The 17,952-nt window shown below is 41.3% G+C and overlaps 1 protein-coding gene across 2 annotated transcripts in view; it reads right to left on the bottom strand.

Moving 5' to 3' along the window:
• Nucleotides 1-7,755: 7,755 nt before the first annotated feature.
• Nucleotides 7,756-17,952, bottom strand: part of arhgap4b (Rho GTPase activating protein 4b) — a 63,288-nt gene continuing 53,091 nt past the window's right edge. For both annotated transcript variants that reach the window (XM_044210323.1, XM_044210324.1), the window contains exons 21-24: nucleotides 14,818-14,907; nucleotides 14,494-14,601; nucleotides 13,697-13,799; nucleotides 7,756-10,588 (exon numbers count right to left, since the gene is read on the bottom strand). In XM_044210323.1, coding sequence (XP_044066258.1) covers nucleotides 10,388-10,588; nucleotides 13,697-13,799; nucleotides 14,494-14,601; nucleotides 14,818-14,907 — 502 coding nt within the window. In that variant the 3' untranslated portion in view covers nucleotides 7,756-10,387. The remainder of the gene's footprint in view (nucleotides 10,589-13,696; nucleotides 13,800-14,493; nucleotides 14,602-14,817; nucleotides 14,908-17,952) is intronic.

Below are 17,952 nucleotides of genomic sequence, written 5' to 3'. Positions count from 1 at the left end.
GATTAGCTGTTCCAAACAGGCTTACACTTATACAAAGAAACAGTGATATCAGAAAGAACATCATGTACTGAGGACAGTATGTATTGTAATGACCATGAGAGGAAAAGTATCAGCTTTTGACTTTAGCAACTTACAAACAGAGGAAGTGTAGGATTCCTCCACTAGGGCGCTGTCTCCACACGAAGGGTGGAATCGTGTGCCAAGAGGCTGGGACCAGCCTGTGCACCACCGAAGGGAGAGCTAAGTCTAAACCACAGCTCCTCCCCACCTCTGTAGAAACCTATCAGATAGTTGTACATTTTCCATTTAAAACTCTGTGTAATGTTAAGAATAGCATTCTTTTTTAGGATGATGGCTACAGATTAACAGCTTGCTGACTGTGGTTTTCTGAATAGAAAAGATCCTTGTACAAGATGCTTTTGATCCTCCAATTCTTTAATAAATGCCAAATTAAGGAATAGCTTCTCTCCAGACTTTTCTTTTGCAAATAAACAAACACGCTGACAGGGGCTAGGCTTTATAGACGTGATGTTGTCACAGCTGTGCGCCAAGATTTCATGCACTGTATTGTGCTTCTCGTCCAATAGGAGTCCGGTGTTTAGCTTCAACTGAGCTCTCGCATTAGCTTCCACCGGGATCTCGCGTCAGTCTTACACCTGGGTGTGAGTTAATGGCTGAAGGGACTTACTGTCTGTCCAGAGGTAGATTTGAGTTGTGAATTAGGATTTTTTTGTCCAGTTTGAATGAAGTGTGTTTTACAATTTTTTTCTCAATGCAGTCTGGTGGGCCATTTGTTTTGGTCTGAGATGCTGATGCTGTAGTGCAACATTTAGTGGCAGTGAATGTCGCTTACAGCAGTGGTTCCCAACCTTTTTTGTCAGACGTACCCCCACAACCCTTTCAGATGAGCCTAAATACCCCTTTGATAGATGGGATGGGTTTATGATATTGTTCAGTGGTATTTTTCAGTAGTTTTGGCCAAGTTTGCAATTTTACTACTGCCATTTGGAGTGACAGAAACTGGCTGTTTCAACCATTTACAGTATCTTTACTTTTTGCCTTTGTCTTTGTGTTAGAAAACTGAGGCATGACTTGCGCAGATTACCATAGTTGGGAAGTTATTGTGACAATAACTATAAAGATCACCATCACACAAATTTGTAATCTTACTTGTGTGTTGATTTTTCTCAAAAACAAAAATATGTGGATACATATCAAGATTTCTATGTTTTCAAATTAGCTGAGCTGCACATTTTTTAAAATGTGGCTCAGGTGTCAGTGTCAGGGAGAGCTAATTGTCACAGCTGTGTCGTGTTGACTAATTATCCTCTCCTCTTCCAGGCAGTCAGGTGGCTGTGAATCTCTGCATTTTTTCATTTACCCTGATAAGGAATGGCTCTCGACCTGTGTGACCAGCCGGGCAGGATACGACGCAGGATTCAGTATTTTGAGTTCTGGTGAAACTTTGTTTGGGTGTGTGAGCACCCGAGAAAAATAAATGCTGGGGGAGATTGTGGGAATGCACTGGGAGCAATCTGTGGTAAATAGGCAGCAGCTAGAGGTAATCCAGGAGCAGGCAGAGGCAAACGCAGCTGCTGGAGAGTCTGCTGTCCCGGTTGGGGGCCGCAACTTGGCCTACCAGCCGCCTCATCAAGAGGGCTGTGCTGGATCGACTGGGTTTCTCCGCTGAAGATCACCACCGCTACTTCCAGGAGCTCTAGGCTGGGTCCCACTGACCGCCCTTTCATCCATGCTCAGCAGTTGAAGACACGACCAGGTGGCTGCAGCCGGGTGAGTGTGCTGGCAAGGGCTGATGCTGGAACAGGTGGTCCTGGAACAATTCGTGGAGAGACTCCCAGCCGGGGCATCGGAGTGGCTGAGGTGTCACACTGTCCCATGGACTTAGTAGCCGCTGTCATCCTCGCAGAGGAAGATTTTCCACTAGAGCAGTCTTGTGACGATACTCTACAATTTGCCTTCGACCAAGTGATAAAGATTGATGGTCATTTTGTGCGCCCTGCACAGAGGAACAGGCAGTGCAGAATAAGTTGTGACACTCAGACAGAGGAAGAAATTACCCAAAAGCCGTCAGGAAACAGTTTTCCAGCAAAACTCCACACACGTGACAGTTGTCACGGTAGAATTTGCTACAGGCCCAGGAACGTCAGCAATCCCTGTTCAAGAGAGGAACTAGGTTGAGACAATTTACACGAGGAGATAAAGTGCCTATATTGCTCCCTTCTCCAAATTACTCGCCTGGTGGCAAGGACCCTTTATGGCGAGTTGTGCGGTCTGACAGGGGAGGGGCAATGCAAATTTACCACCTCAACCTCCTTAAAGCATGGAGAGAGGCAGAGTCTGTTTCTTTGGTGACTATGGTGAAAGAGAGAGATGAGTTAGGGCCTGAGGTTTTAAAATCTACCAATCCTGCCTCGCTTCCTTACGACGACCATCTCACTCCATCTCAGAGAGTTGACGTTACCGAGTTCCAACAGCGGTTTGCTAATGTGTTCTCCCCTCTGCTGGGTTGCACAAACCTCCTAGAGCACCACATTGAGACTCACAAGTGACAGTGCATTCACAGCCCTGCCAAATTGCCTGAACACAAACGAAAAGTGGTTCAGGAGGAAGTAAAGGTCATACTGGAGATGGGAGTAATAGAAGAGTTCAACAGTGCCTTGTTCACACAAATCAAATTATGATTGTCAAGCAAGGCCTACTTGCTAAACTATGACTGAATATTGGCATGTAGATGTCTTCAGGGTGGGACCCTTATCAAACATGTGAAGTTTGGAGCAGATTTGACCATGTACACTTAAGCTACAGCAACTTCCTCTTTCTTCGCTAAACATCAAAATTCAACGCCACACCAGGGACATGCCCTTCACCGAAAACTCACACTTTTCACAATTCTTCATCACAAAGGTCTTTAGATTGCACTGCGAAAATTTGAAGTTGATCTGATTAATTCTTTAGGAGGAGTTTGTTACGTACGGAGTAAGGAGCCTGTAAATGGTGAAAAATGGCCTAAAAGTGCACATTCACTTTAAAATGGCTGACTTACTGTTGGGTTTAGGGTATGGCTCCAAGAGGCCTTTTTGTTTGTCTTGGGGTGATACATGCATCTCCCAAATTTCGTACATGAAACGTAGGCCAGGGGCTGCTTTTTTAAAATTTTGTAGGGAGCGCTGTGGAGTCATTTTGCTACAGCCCTGCGCAAGACCCATAAAATACGTAAATGTTCCCCATGACAAGTGTGCAAAGTTTCCTGAGTTTTCGAGCACCTTTAGCCCTTCCATTTGAGAGAAAAAGAAGAAAAAGAATAATTAAAGCGATGAATGGCCCCTCGCACATGACCACATGTCTGCAGAACACCCACTAATTATACGTAATGTTCCAGTATATCAAGTGTACACCACACCCTGAAATTTTCATGTAAATCAAATGATGATTGTCACACAAGGCTTCCTGTTGTCAGTAGGTGGCGCAATGACTATAACTCCTAATTGGCATGGAGATGGCATCAAGCAGGGGCTCTTATGAAAAACGTGAAATTTGGGGCAGATTGGACTATATACACTCACAGTTACAACAACTTTCTGCTCCACGGCGAGTAATGCGTCGCCACGACAACAGTGTTTGGTAATCATACATGATGTTGCCGTATATCAAGTTTAGACCACACAATGTAAATTTCATGTAGATCGGATGATGTTTGCTACGTGTGGCTTGCTTCCTGTTGCCAGTATTGGTGTTATGACTATGACTCATGAATGTCACATAAGTGTAACTTGGAGTGGTCCATCAATAACCATATGAAGTTTGAGGCTTTGAAACATTTGAAACATTGCTGCGTTATTCCCACTTCCTGTTTGGCATAGCACCACACGTCTGACATGGCGACCCCGTTTGACACATCAACAGATGTTACTGTATATCAAGTGTAGACCACACAATGTAAATTTCATGTAGTTGGTATGGTGTTTGTCAGATGTGGCTTGCTTCCTTTTTCCAGTAAGTGGCGCTATGACTATGACTCATGAATGTCACATAAGTGTAACTGGGACTGGTCCATCAATAACCACATGCAATTTGAGGCTGATCAGTTGAAACATTGCTGCGTTATTCCCGCTTCCTGTTTGGCATAGCAACACACGTCTGCCATGGCGACCCCGTTTGACACATCAACAGATGTTGCTGTATAAGTATAGACCACACAATGTAAATTTCATGTAGATCAGATGATGTTTGCCACACATGGCTTGCTTCCTGTTGCCAATAGTGCTTCCTGTTGCCAGTAGGTGGCGCTATGACTGTAACTCAATACTGACATGCCGTTTGAGGAAACCTAAAAAGCTTCCAATTTAGCATTGCAAAGGTCTTTAGATGGCACTGCCCAAAGTCAAGTCTTGCCTACAGTGAGTCTGGCAGACTATATAGGTAAACTATGCTGGCCTCTCCAAGAGATATTCATCACGAGAGCCCAGTGGATTACTCCTGTCTCTGAAGACCCTTGGGGGCACACTGGTGGTGCAAATGCTCTGTGTAGGATCTGAGTACCTTCCTCCACAGGGTCGTCGATGAATGGAGATACCATAATTGGTTGTAACTGGTGCTTATATACCCTATAGGCCTATGTCAATTAACCTATTGGCTTTCGGCAGTTATTTTATTTCCCACCCACATTCTGCGAAGACCCACCTGCCTCTGCCTCTGCCTCTGATTGGCTCTGACCCTGATATTTTTACCCTAACCCTAATCAATGCCTAAACCTAACCAATTTAACCAACGAAGGCAACGAGTACTAGCCAATCAGAAGTGGTAAGACATGATTTTTAGAGTCTTAAGTCTTTGAAACTTAAGTAAACACCTAAATTCATGCTTGATCACATTGTGAGCAAAAGGTCTAAACTTATGTTTCCGAACACATGACATAAGTGATGTGAGTGCAAAAACACACTTCATCGAACTGTCTTTTGGGATTCTGTTTCCGCTCGTTGGAAATTCTTTGACACACAGCTAAATTAAGCTTAACAGTTAGCCTGCTATGGAGGAGGCTAGTTCAGCGGTATGAGTTACCTTGGTTACTGAGCATAAGCCACAATAGTGGAACGGATCTCTTACTTAAATTAACAAGACTTATCAAAATAAGCCTGGGTTTTCCTTTATCCGCCTTGATGGAATACCCCCCAGGTGCTGTATGTGATTATCCTCACTTCTAAACTGGCTTTAAACATAAATTAAACTGAAATTAAGCAGCAAGTACTGTCTGTAAATAATCTCCAGCATAACTTTTTCCAGAGCCAAGCCTAGGCTAAGAGCCTAACCAAAATTGGTCCAGAGTGTAAACCTTACATCAACACGTGTTTCTTATGCTATATCCACACAGCAGAAATCGACTCTCCTTGTAGATTAAAGCAAAAGGGTTTGTTAATCCACTTTCCCTCATACGAAAATAAACTTGTCTGACTTAAGGCCTTTGCACACCAAGGTTATGCACAGAAACCTTGCACACGGAGTGTGCTGTTTTATTATTCTATTCGTTGTGAAAATTCACAATACAAGACAAAATAGAGTCTGTGCGCAGTGAGGATGATTTTGTGGATACTTCATCTGTTTGCAGGTCCTGTAAGTCCCACCGCTGTTGCCGCTCTGTCCCTTGATTATTCTCTTCTCTCCACAGGAGGTACTAGGCTGTTGCCACTCTCTGCACACTCTCTTGCATTTGGCACCGTGGCTACCTGGAGGGCATCATTATCATCCTCATCATTATCATCCACCTGAATATTACTATCTGACCTGATGAAAGTAGGATGTCTGAGTTATGAAATGATACTGTGCTTTTGATGGATGTGAAAAAAAAACAAAGTTTTGGAGTCGGTGTGTAAACGTGATTGACACAACGTGGGGTCATATTTGTTTTTAAACGTGCAACAATTTCGGATGACAAATATGGACTTGGTGTGCAAGTCCGTATTTGTACGGCCTTATTTAAAGTTCTACCTGTATCAGTGACAGAGACCCTTGCAGGACAGGGGAGCCCCGCAGAGAGTGCTAATCTAAAATGTCAATGAGCTCAGTTCAACCGCTTAATTACAATGTCCCTCAGAGCTGATTTGGCATATGAGAACTCATACATTGGCACACCTACAGTGTTTGACACTGATTTAGAGCAGCAGAAGTGCTAATGTGGTACAGTGCGTCTTATTCCTTGTGTGTGCGTGTGTGTTGGGTGGCTGTGGGAAAGAGTTATTTTAGGAAGAGGAGCGGATGGGTCTAAAAGATCATGTTAGAGCACTTGGGTGCCGTCGTAACACAGAAGCACATGAAAATATGTACTGCAGGTAAATGACAACAGAAAATAGCCTAACTAAAATATTATTATTATTATCATTAAACATCATTATTCTAGAGAGATATGGTATGTTACTGTACTGGACTTAATATTAACAGAGAGCAAATATACCATGAGGTCCTGCTGGGTTTGTGGCAGGCACTGGGTCATCTGTCTCTCCACAGTTTCTCTCCCTCTCTGATTCTGCCTCATCTTTTTCACTCAGCTCTTCATCCCTCACATTTAGTTTTTCTCCACATCCCTCTTTTCTTTCTCTCAGATCTCTTGTATGTCAGTTTGTTGTTCTATTTGTCTCTCCTTCCAGTCTCTCCTGCCTCTCACTCTGCTCTCTTTTCCATTTCTCTCCATCCTCCTGCAGTCTTCCACATTATCTTTTTTGCTAAAGCTGGAACTATCTACACTGTTTCCCTTCATTTTTTATCAGAAGGCCAATCCAACTGCTTCTTTTTGTGTGAGAGCTAACGTACTGCATAACAGTTAAGATGTGATATTATCTCTTGGTTAAAATCTGTGTTTTATATTGTTGGCGTACTTTGGTAATAAGCTACAATCAACAGTAAGTGATATTTGGATCATGGCTAAAATATTCCCAGTCTGAGGATGCAGGTTGTTTGTGTGCAGATAAACATATTTAAATATATTTATTTTCTAATATTTTCTTCTTCTTTTTAAATCATTCTGCTGGTACTGTAGTTTTAAGGCTATAGTCCTATCACAAGATTAACACAAAACCCATTGCCTAAGAATAAACCATCAGGTTTACCATTCTCTAAACCAGAGGTTCCCAACCTTTTGGGAATCACTGCCCTAAACATCACCAATTCAAACATGATAACAACTTTTGTTTTACACTGCAACTACGCACCTGCAGCTTGTTGATATTAATAAAGATCAGGACTCAGTAAACGGCACAGGCTGTTCTAAATCACGTCTATTGATGAACTGAAGTTATGCAAAAAAAAAAAGTTAAGGAACAAAATCACCAGCTGTGTCGTAGCAGGCAACTGAACTTGATAACTTATTATGATAATGAACATACTCTGATTATTTAATCCAGTTTAGCATTTTAGATTCACTTGGTTTTAGTTTAACTTTAAAAACAGAAGCTCTGACTTCACCTCAGATGCAGCAGCACTTTGGGCTGACTCACTGAGTGAATTTGACTGTGCAAGTTTGGCACAGTGCTGCACAGTATTCATTGCCTATTTTGGTGCTTAGGAACACACTGAATGAGTGCGTACTTAATGAGTATTGCATTATGTTACAGTTACAGTTTTAGGAGCTGGAAAGCTTTGGGGGCAAGTCCCGTAGTAGGTGTTGCAGCTGCCCCCGCATGCTGTAGATGTGCAACTGGAATCATTTATGCAGTTTAAATACAGTGACAACCCCTTAATCATTCATCACTTATCACTTTATCATCTTTATTGTATTCATTTTATTTTATTTTTTTTACCACATATACAGTTGGACACAGTAAATGTAGTGACATCATCAAACAGTGATAAAAGGGTTTTTTAATCATAAAAGTAGAATCAATCAAAAGAAGGATTCTACTTCTGTTTCGAATACTGAAACACGACAGAGGGGAGATGTCATATATAACAACATTTCATATGCTTTTGGAGTCAAAGTAATTTACACCTCACTGCAAAAATCCTGAAACACACATTTGAATGGGACCTGTGGACGGTGCTGGGGGGGGCAATATGTGTGGATGAATTAGACAAGAGTTTCGATCGTGGCTCCAAAATATCGCTGATGCATTCACAGTTTAAACCAGAAGAAGTCACTGAATCGTCTCTTATATGGGGGCCATTTTGTCTCTTGACGCTAGGGCACAGTTTGAAGAGTAAGTCAACCAAAGCCCTGAGTGAGAAACTCTTACTTATTCTTTCGAAGCCAAACCTGAGTTAGCCTGTCTAACTCTGCAAAAGCCCTGAGTTTTGGCCTGTGTATCAGGCCATGTATCACATATGAAGGGGAATGTGTTTTCCATCTGTGTGTGTGTGTGTGTGCGTGTGCTAACGCTGCTTGCTGCACTGCTTACATTTTTCCCAGCTAACATCCATGGAGCCGCAAAATGTTCAATATTAAATAAATAATAGTGAAATAAATAATCACATGAATAAATTGTGTAAAATATACAAATCAAACAATCATTTGTGAAATAATTTAAGAAATCATTCATTATTCTGAACTGTTATTTCATCAACTTCTATTTCAAAATGCCCTTTTTCAAAAGTCTTTTTGTCTTTCATAATGGCATTTTCCCCAATTACACTTTCATCCTTCTGTTTTGTAATGTCACTTTTTATTTCATACTGTCACTTTTCATGACAGTGGTGCTGTCACTGCCCTCTCACTTTTCAGCCAATCATATGTCCCCTGCCTCTTAAAATAGCAAGCTCAACAACTGCTACCAGATCAGACAGTTAGCACCTGATAGCTAAAACAACAACACTGTCAAAGTAATTCTGAATCAACTCTCTAGCTGCTACTGAAAATAAACACAGTACATACAAGAAACATCTCCTGTTAATTACTTACCGGTAGCTTAACAAGGCTGCACATGCTACCTACCTAGCTGGCTAACTAGCTAGGTGATAACAGCAGCAGCTAGCGTTAGCTGGTTAATTACGAGTTAATTCTGACACATTTTGAATCTAAAGATGTTCCTCAGAGAAATACACACAACTCTGTGAAGAACAAAAAGACAGGCAGACTTTCTCTGTTGTCGCTCAAGCCAACAGGAGCTAACTAAAACTGCTAACACGGACTCTTCACTTTAATGCTGAGCAGTAATCCAAGCTCACAAACCGGCCTAGCAGGTTAGCCAGTTAGCTAGTGTAGAAGAAAATGTACTGCCTAATATCTTTAGTTTTATTTTATTCAAATATTGTTTTTTCTGTTTTCTAAGTCCTTGCTTTTCTGTATGACATTTAGCACACATGCTGAGACAAACTATTTTACATTGATTAACAGATGTGAGTGAAACTAACTCAAATTGGAACTCAACTTGCTCTAGAATCTCAATCTCTTTACCAATCTCTTTCCACCTTTTGCTCTTTTGTCATTACACTAGCAACCCAGGTAACACTGAAGTGTAACCTGTCTTATCCAGGAAAGCCTGGAATTCAATTTGCCTTTTGCCTTGTGAAACAGAGGTGTAATAGCCCATGTTAATCTTGCCTTTTGGTCACCTCAGACAACACCTACAACACCACTGTCATGAAAAGTAACATTAAGAAATAAAATGTGTCTTTATGAAAAGTGACACTATGAAATAAAACTTGACATGAAATAAAAGTGTCATTGGGAAAAATGCCATTATGAAATAAATACAGACTTTTGAAAAAGGCATTTTGAAATAAAAATGTCTATAATGTATGATAATCCAATAAAATTGTGATTATGAAAATTAATGATGAAATAACATTTCAAAATAATGAGTTAAGTTTGAACAATTTCTTCAATATTTCACAAAATGTTGGTTCATTTATATATTTTACACTGTTTATTCATTTCATAATGTCTTATTTAATATTGAACACTTCTATAAACACCTTCTTAGATCAAATTATGGTAAACATAATATTCAGAGTTCAAACCTATCGTGAATTAAATGTGAAGAGTAAAAGATGTGAAGGCACGGCCCCAGAACAGTTTTCTTTTTAAAAATAAAGCAAACACAAGGATGAGCTGATCTCAGACTTCCCACTAGGGGGCATCTTAAGTATTTTGTTGTTATTCTAAGTATCATGACAACCACATTAAAAAGTCATTCTGGTGATATCACTGGAGATGTCACATCCCTGATTCTTCAAAATTTATAAAAGCCTGAAGAACAAAAACAGACCAGAACATAAAAAGACCAAAACCAGCTGGAAAATAAACTCACTGGACATACAGTAACACGGCACTAAAACTAGTGGTACTATGAGATGGCAGAGATGCAAATATTATACATGGGTCAAAAACCAAACCACCTACCAAATCATCAAACAATAAATCAATATCATCCTCTCCTCTCTCTTAGTCCACCGGTTTGAAAAGGGCCAGTCCTCTGAGGCCGAATCCTACTTTCTTGGCAGCAGGGGCAGTTTGAGGAAGAGAGGAGGAAGAGGGAGCAGGGGCCGCAGAGGCAGCAGGGGTGGCGAGGGTGGACTGCTGCACAGGAGGCTGGCGAGACAGGAGCTCCTTGAACACCGAGTTCATCTGACGGTTGATCGTCTCCTGAGAGAGCAAGAGAAGGAGAAGCAAACGAGGAAAGCAAGGGAGAGAGACAGAGACATGGAAGGTAATGAAAATAAAATGTAGCCTCTTGACCCTTGTTCAGTGGGAGGTGTTCTGACACCTCCCACTGTACAAGGGGTTTGTCCTGTCCCAGTGAGAACTTCTCAATTGCACAAGATGCTGCACTGATGTTGCGTTCCGAGTTCATCCAGAAGGTGATCAACAGGAATGATATCAGGTGAGTGTGGCCAGATTATTAATGTAATGTTCCTGGGCGATTCTTGCACTATGAGAGGCATTATCACATTAAAAGTACTCCTACATCTCTAATAGCCCTTTTCCATACACATGTGGTGGCTTGGCTTGATTTGGTTTGACTCGGCATGTCAACCAAGTGCTGCAGGGATTTGCATCTCCATTACGACAGGGCCAGCCGCTTGAAGGTGTGTCTTGAGTGAGCGAGCCAGAGAGAGGGAGCAGTGGTAGTCGAGCAAGTATTAGAGTAAATTAAGAGAGGGAGCGGCGTTAGCAAAAACAAAGCAGTGAATCAGAGAAATAAAACCTTATTTTCTGATTGTTTCACAGCAGTTAAGTTCTAAAGCACAAATAAACCCGGTCACACCTCCGCACAACCCTGCAGGAAGGTGCCACTTTTCAACACACTTCGTCCTGTCCCCGGCTTCTCTGCTCCCTGCTCTGCCTGTGTGTGTCCAGCTCAGCCCCGCCCTAGGTCAAGCAGGCACCGCAACCCGCTTGGAGGTGGTTGAGCGTGCTTTGGCCCGGCTCCAGAGAAGGTCCATCTTGGGCGCGGCTCAGCACAGCTCAGCACATTTGAAATGGTAATGGAAACACAAATCAGCGTGGCATGGTTTGACTCGGCGCGGCCAAAAGTGCCAATGGAAAAGCCCTATAGGGTACATGGTGGGCATGAATGGGTAAACCTGTCCTGATGTTAAGATGTTCTGGAATCAATGCATTGATCTACAAGTATTAAAGTATTTTACAATTGTTTTGGCTCAATTTTCATTATTTTCAATATGCAGCTTGCTAAAAGCCAAGCTGACTTGCTAAACACCAAATGTCATTGTATACAAAGTCAAAACACATCATCACATGATGTGTTGATCACATGACATCAGTCCTCAGAATACACAGACCTCATATTAGCATACATTTCAGTGCTGTTTACTATGCGTACAGATCACTGAATCAATGCAAAATGTGTATACAGTTTGTTTACTCTTACTCTTAACAACATTACCCTGCTGAGCATGATTGCAACATAATTGCTAACAACTACATCACGACTGCTAAACAACTCAAATGTAAGGCAGTGGTGGAAAGAAAAGAGGAAAAGAAATGCAATTTCTTTCCTTTCGGTTACTATTGTGGTTTAATATTAAATGCTTTCCCACAATACACTATTACTGTAGCTTACTCCATTTTGAATGATTAAATTAAAACAAAAATATTTAAGATATGATGAAAAAAAACTTCAACTTGGTTGAAGAACAGAAACAGTAAACTGATGCAGTTAAGTACAATCACAATCATCATTTTGCCTTGCATGAATGTAGACTTACTGTAGTATAAAGTCAGACTTCATCATCTGTATTTACAGTAATACTGCATATACAATAAATAAAATGAAAATATTCAAAAGTCATTCTTACTCTTATCATTTCAAATATTTACGTCTACATAAATTTCACATTTTTTCCCCATTTGTATTTATCGAATCTTGAAGAAATTACCACTGCAGACTCTAATTTGATGAGAATTAGTTACGGTTTGACACCATTATTTGATAATGATAATTTTATTTTTAAAAGCAACAATTATTAAAATTCAGTGTTAAACATGCATATCAATGCTGATAAACCTACTGTGTGATGTTTTACCTCATTACCTAAAGATGTTACGAATTGAAACTCTGTTGTGAAAATTGAGCCACAGCAACTGAAAAATACTGTAAAATATCCAGTGTGAGTCAGCTGAATGTCCCAACCTTTTATACTTCCCCAACAGGCTTATACAATTCATGTGTCCGGCCATTGGACTTGTACACCTCAGCCTGTATCTACTGTGGTGTTCTAGTTTGAACTTGTGCTCATCATAAACGTTTTATTTATTTCATTTCAGTCCAGCGCTTGTGTCTGAGCCCAGTCCAAAGGCCCTCAGGTGTTTACCATAAACAGGAGAGGTAATACCTCTCACAGAGTGTGAAGCATTGTGTGTTCTGGAATGGGTCGTTGTGACCCACTTATATAATGTCTCATTACCAAAGTTGTTTTGTGGAAGGATGGACTGGTAACTCGAACATTTTCTTGAGATCTCTTATGCCCTTGTTCTTTTATTAAGCTTTATTTGTGAACATTTAAAATTGCTGGACTTGAAAAGCCCAATCTTAAATATTTAATCAAATGCATATTTGTTTTGCATGTGTATGCTTATGTAGCAACACAAATACAAAGAAGAAGGAAGATTTCTGTAGAGGCAAGGTCTATATATTTCTGGTCAATGAGTGTAAATGTTCTGGATAACATGTTACAAATTTAGCTAAGCTGCTGTCAGTGGAAAACTGGCTACACAAATCATTCACAGAAAAAAAGAGAAATTCAGTACAAAAAGATTTCCTTTCAAGCTGAGGTTACTGTATCATCAGCGTCAGCCCTTGACACCAAAACGTTGATAAACGTTGATTTATGGGACTGTTAGCTAGCAGCTTAACAAGGTTAACATGAGCTGCTGGTTGTGTGCAAATGAGATGTGCTACAAAAGGGCTTCAGAGTTAGCTAATCAGATACTACTATCAGTTTACAAGCTGATATTTTCTAAACACCAAATCTGAAGTCTGTTCCAAGAAGCAGGTAGTAATTTTTGCATCAGTCCATGTTCTGGGTGGTATCAACAGAGTTATCTAGAAAATTAATTAAATCTGCTTTTTGGAACAGAGCCTAAATGTGTTACTAGCATCCTCTAGCATCAAAAACATTACAGAATTTAACTGAGTCTACTGAATTCCATGTAAGTAGGCCTACATAATAATAATTCTCAAAAGCTGAGCTCTGTCCTTTTTATTTTGTGACACTAGGATGAACTACTAACCTTGTCGATTGCTGTTCTGTCTGCCTGACCAAATGGAGGTCTTTCTGTGGGTCTGAAGCCACCCTGTCTCACAGTGTCCAAAGTGTGTCTTCGCTCCTGAGACCTAAAAGACAAAAAGTAACATAACTAAATATCGACAGAGATAACTGAAACATAGAGATAGATGCTGATTTCTGAATGCCAAATCTGATCTGAACCCATGTTTTGGCAAGAAAAGCGTTTCTTCATCTTCTCGCACTATAAAGACTGAAATTTGTATCATATCAGATCATGGCAACTGTCCAAATTTCAGTCACAAATTAAATGCAGACTAGGCCCTCTTTACTATAATTATTCCTCTTTCACAGCTAAATTGGCACTTGCCAAGACCACCACTACTATCACTCCAATGTTTAACTATGTTGATGCTGTGTACAGACAGACAGAGCAACATTAACAGTTATTTGGAGTAGTATTTCTGTCCATCCAATGAATAAGTTCACTCTCCTTTTAGCTCAATTTTGGCCTTCACCAACTCCTGGGAGAAATATGTGACTCTTTAGCTGCTAAATGCCTCACTATGTTCACCATCTAATAAGTTTTAAAGCATGTTAAGGGTAATGTTGTGTGTTATTTCCTTTTATGCTGAATGTTTCCTTTTATGCTGAATGTTTCAACATGAATAATATTTATCTGCTGCATCTCAAGAGGCTATAAACCTCTATGTATTTGAGTGATGAGTCAAGCACAGTATTTTCATACATTATACAGCACATGCATACAGTATACATTGAGTCCGAGGTGTCTGTCAGTCTTACACTGGCAGGTGTCGTGTTGCGGGGGAGGTTGGCGCTTTTTGATTGGGGCTCCCCTCATTTCCTCTTTGTCTCCCAGGCAACGAAGCACTGTCACTGTTCACCCGCATGCTGTCAAGACGTACACAGAAACTTTGTAACTTTGTGCAGTGAGCATTCATGTGCAAGAGCTTGTACGTGTATGTAAATGTGTGCAATAACGTGAAAGAGAGTATTTCTTTCTGTGCGTGTGTATTTTGCGGTCTACATCTATTGCTACATGTGTTTGTTGGTGTGAATGCATTCATATATTGCAGTGTGCATTCAAGTATGTGTGTGTGCATTTACCGAGTTGTGTTCTCCATCTGTGGATCTTCTGCTGTCAGGTTTCCAGTGCTGCCTCCCCCCCCCCCTTCCTCTCTTTTCCCTCGCTCTGACCTGAGGGAGGAAAAGAAGAGAGAGATGTGTTAAGCATATCTTTCACTACAGAAAGTACAACCAGTACAAGTTTAAATATGGGATAATGGTTGAGTGACAAAATAATTGTAGGAGGGAGCAGAAGCAGGAGTGAAATTAAGTTTAACCAGATTGTTTTGTATGAAATCTTTTCTAAACAAGATGAGGCAGAAATAAGTAAGTGCAATGCAAACTCCTTACAATATAACATGATGCACTGCAACAGCTCTACAAAAACACTTCCTTTGTGAAACTTGGAACAATTTTGTTGAGCCTGTGTCAATGTTAAAGGCAGTAGAGTAGGATTTGCCGGTTGCTGTTTGTAAACACAGGATTCAAAGTTGACCCCTCCTCCCTGGCTCAATGACAGGGAGGAAGAGAAAGACAGAGAGAGAGTAGTGGTGGTCTACCAAGCTAGAGAGTGAATGAAGAGAGGGAGTGGCGTTAAGGAGAACAAAGCAGTGAATCAGAGAAATAAAACATTATTTTCTGATTGATTACGGCAGTTACATTCTAAAGTACAAATTATCCCTTTACACAACTCTGCGGGAAGGAGCCACATTGCCGGATGTTGTGTGAACATGCAGCCAAAGCAACGCTACATCCTGTCTGCCTCTGCTCTGCCTGTGTGTGTGTAGCTCAGCCCCGCCCTCAGTCAAACAGACACACACAGACCTGCAGCTGCCCATCCATAGTCTCGCACAGCCAGACCTATCTCCACACTTTGTCTCTGCAGATACAGACACCGCCACACACTTCTAGTGGGTCATAAGTGATGATTGAGAGGGATTTTTTTTGCATGAGTCTATACATTGTTTTTTTAGGAAAATCCTACTCATCATGCCTTTAATTTATGGCAATTTTTGAGGTGAGCAATTTTAGCAGTGTTATATTGTAAGATATTATAAGGTATTTCTGTTAATTTGTCCACCCCTGGTTATACAACCTGTACTTTATATGTTTAACTATTGTAATTACTATGGCCAGAGTAGCCCTTTCATGCTACACACACATAGAACATATACACAAATATTTAGAATAGAACAGAATAGAATAAAACAAATAAATAAATAAAACAATATATACAGTTATTTATTTACATACAGTAAACCACATGTGAGGGACAAAAGATAGGCCTACCTGGAAAGGCCAAAACCTTCATTAAGAGGCTTGACTGAGAAACAAAGAACAAACAATAGAAAGGCGCCAAGCCGACACAGCCGTTAATTTGCACCTGAATGTAAAACTGAGACGAGATCTCCCAATGCGAGAGCTCAGTTGAATCTATACAACGGACTCCTATTGGACGAGACGCGCAAGACAATGCATGAAACCTCAGCGCACAGCTATGATGACACCAACTCTATAAAGCCTGCCACTCCACACTGCCCGTTGTCATTCCACAGTAACCCGTTTACTAAAGGAGGCGCATCATGTTTCTCTCCACGGTAACTGTCGTTACCACAAGAAGACGCTTTTCACTTGAACTTTAATTTCCCTAGGAAGAGTCTTAACTTGCTGGACAAGAGACAGACTGTTTTGTGTTTGTTGAACACTTTTTGGATCCTGATTGTTTACTCCCCATAACAATCCTGTACCTGCAGAAGGAAAAGACAGGACTGACCATTCCCTTCACAGAGAGCAAGATCATCGCTGAGCCCCTCTCCCTACCGCCGTCGACCACTGTTTTCTTGCTGCCCCCAAAAGGAACAGTTTCGCCAGTTTCGTCAGCATCTAAGTCTGAGAGGAACTCTGCTGGACAAACCCAAACAAACTGCTAGCCGAGAGCAATTTCAAGTAAGAGGCTTGTGTCTGGGCAGAGATAGATTTTATAACTGTGTTATTTTAAGTTTCATTGTTATGAATTGTGCTTTGCTTTTTGGAAAGTGATGGACCGCTGCATTCAAATTACTGTGTGTTTTTTTTGTGTTAACTGTGTTAAACACGCGTTTTAACTGTGTTAGCTTTAGCCACCGTGGGAGTAACTGTGCTTTATCAGACTAAGGTCCAGTAACACGGCCGTTGTACGAAAGTCTACTGCTGTGTGATAAAGGGACAGCTTTGGGGCTACTTTGCCACGGCATTTGAGATTCCTTGTGCCTTACTCTGTGTGCTTTCCTCTCTCTTCTCTCTCTCCACTAACCCACACAACTTTACACATACATTTACACGCTTACACACATCTTAAATGGCCCAGATAACATGATAACTTAGCCTGCTTGAGGACAAATAGAGCTTGTCCTCCTGTTTTAGCTATTTGGCTTTGTGCATGACCCTTTCCCATCTGGACAACAGGAAGGGGAACTATAGGAGAAAGCTGTATATTGATTACAGCTCAGCATTCAACACCATAGTTCCCACCAGGCTCAACAGCAAGCTCATGCACCTAGGATTTAACACCACTTTGTGCAAATGGGCTCTGGACTTCTAGATAGGCAGACCGTAGGCAGTGAGGGTGTGCAGCTACACGTCATCCACCATCACCCTCAGCACGGGAGCACCGCAAGGCTGTGTTCTGAGCCCCATCTTCTACTCCCTGTACACACATGATTGTGTGGCCACTTCTGACTCCAACACCATATTAAAGTTAGTTGATGTCACAGCTATAGTAGGCCTGATAACCAATCAGGTGAGAGAGGCTACTGGGACAACTGCCTCTGACTGAATGTCAGCAAAACCAAGGAGCTGATCATGGATTTTAGGAAGCAGCAGGAGAGAAACTACACCCCCCTCAAGATCGAGAGGACCACAATGGAGAGAGTGAACCACTTTAAGTACCATGGAGGCCACATCGCTGAGGACCTGACATGGTCTGTCCACACAAACATCCTGATCAAAAAGGCACAGCAGTGCCTTTATCACTTCCAACGGCTGCAGAAATTCAGGATGCCCACACAAATACTCAAAACATTCTACACCTGCACTGTCAGGGAACATCACCACCTGGTGATATACCCAGCACCCAGCGGGACCGCAAGGTCCCCGCAGAGATTGGTCCACAGGGGGTTCTTTCCCCAGCTTACAAGA

Source organism: Siniperca chuatsi, linkage group LG10 (genome assembly GCF_020085105.1).
Source record: "Siniperca chuatsi isolate FFG_IHB_CAS linkage group LG10, ASM2008510v1, whole genome shotgun sequence".
Lineage (NCBI taxonomy): Eukaryota > Metazoa > Chordata > Actinopteri > Centrarchiformes > Sinipercidae > Siniperca > Siniperca chuatsi.
This window is presented reverse-complemented; position numbering and strand designations above follow the sequence as displayed.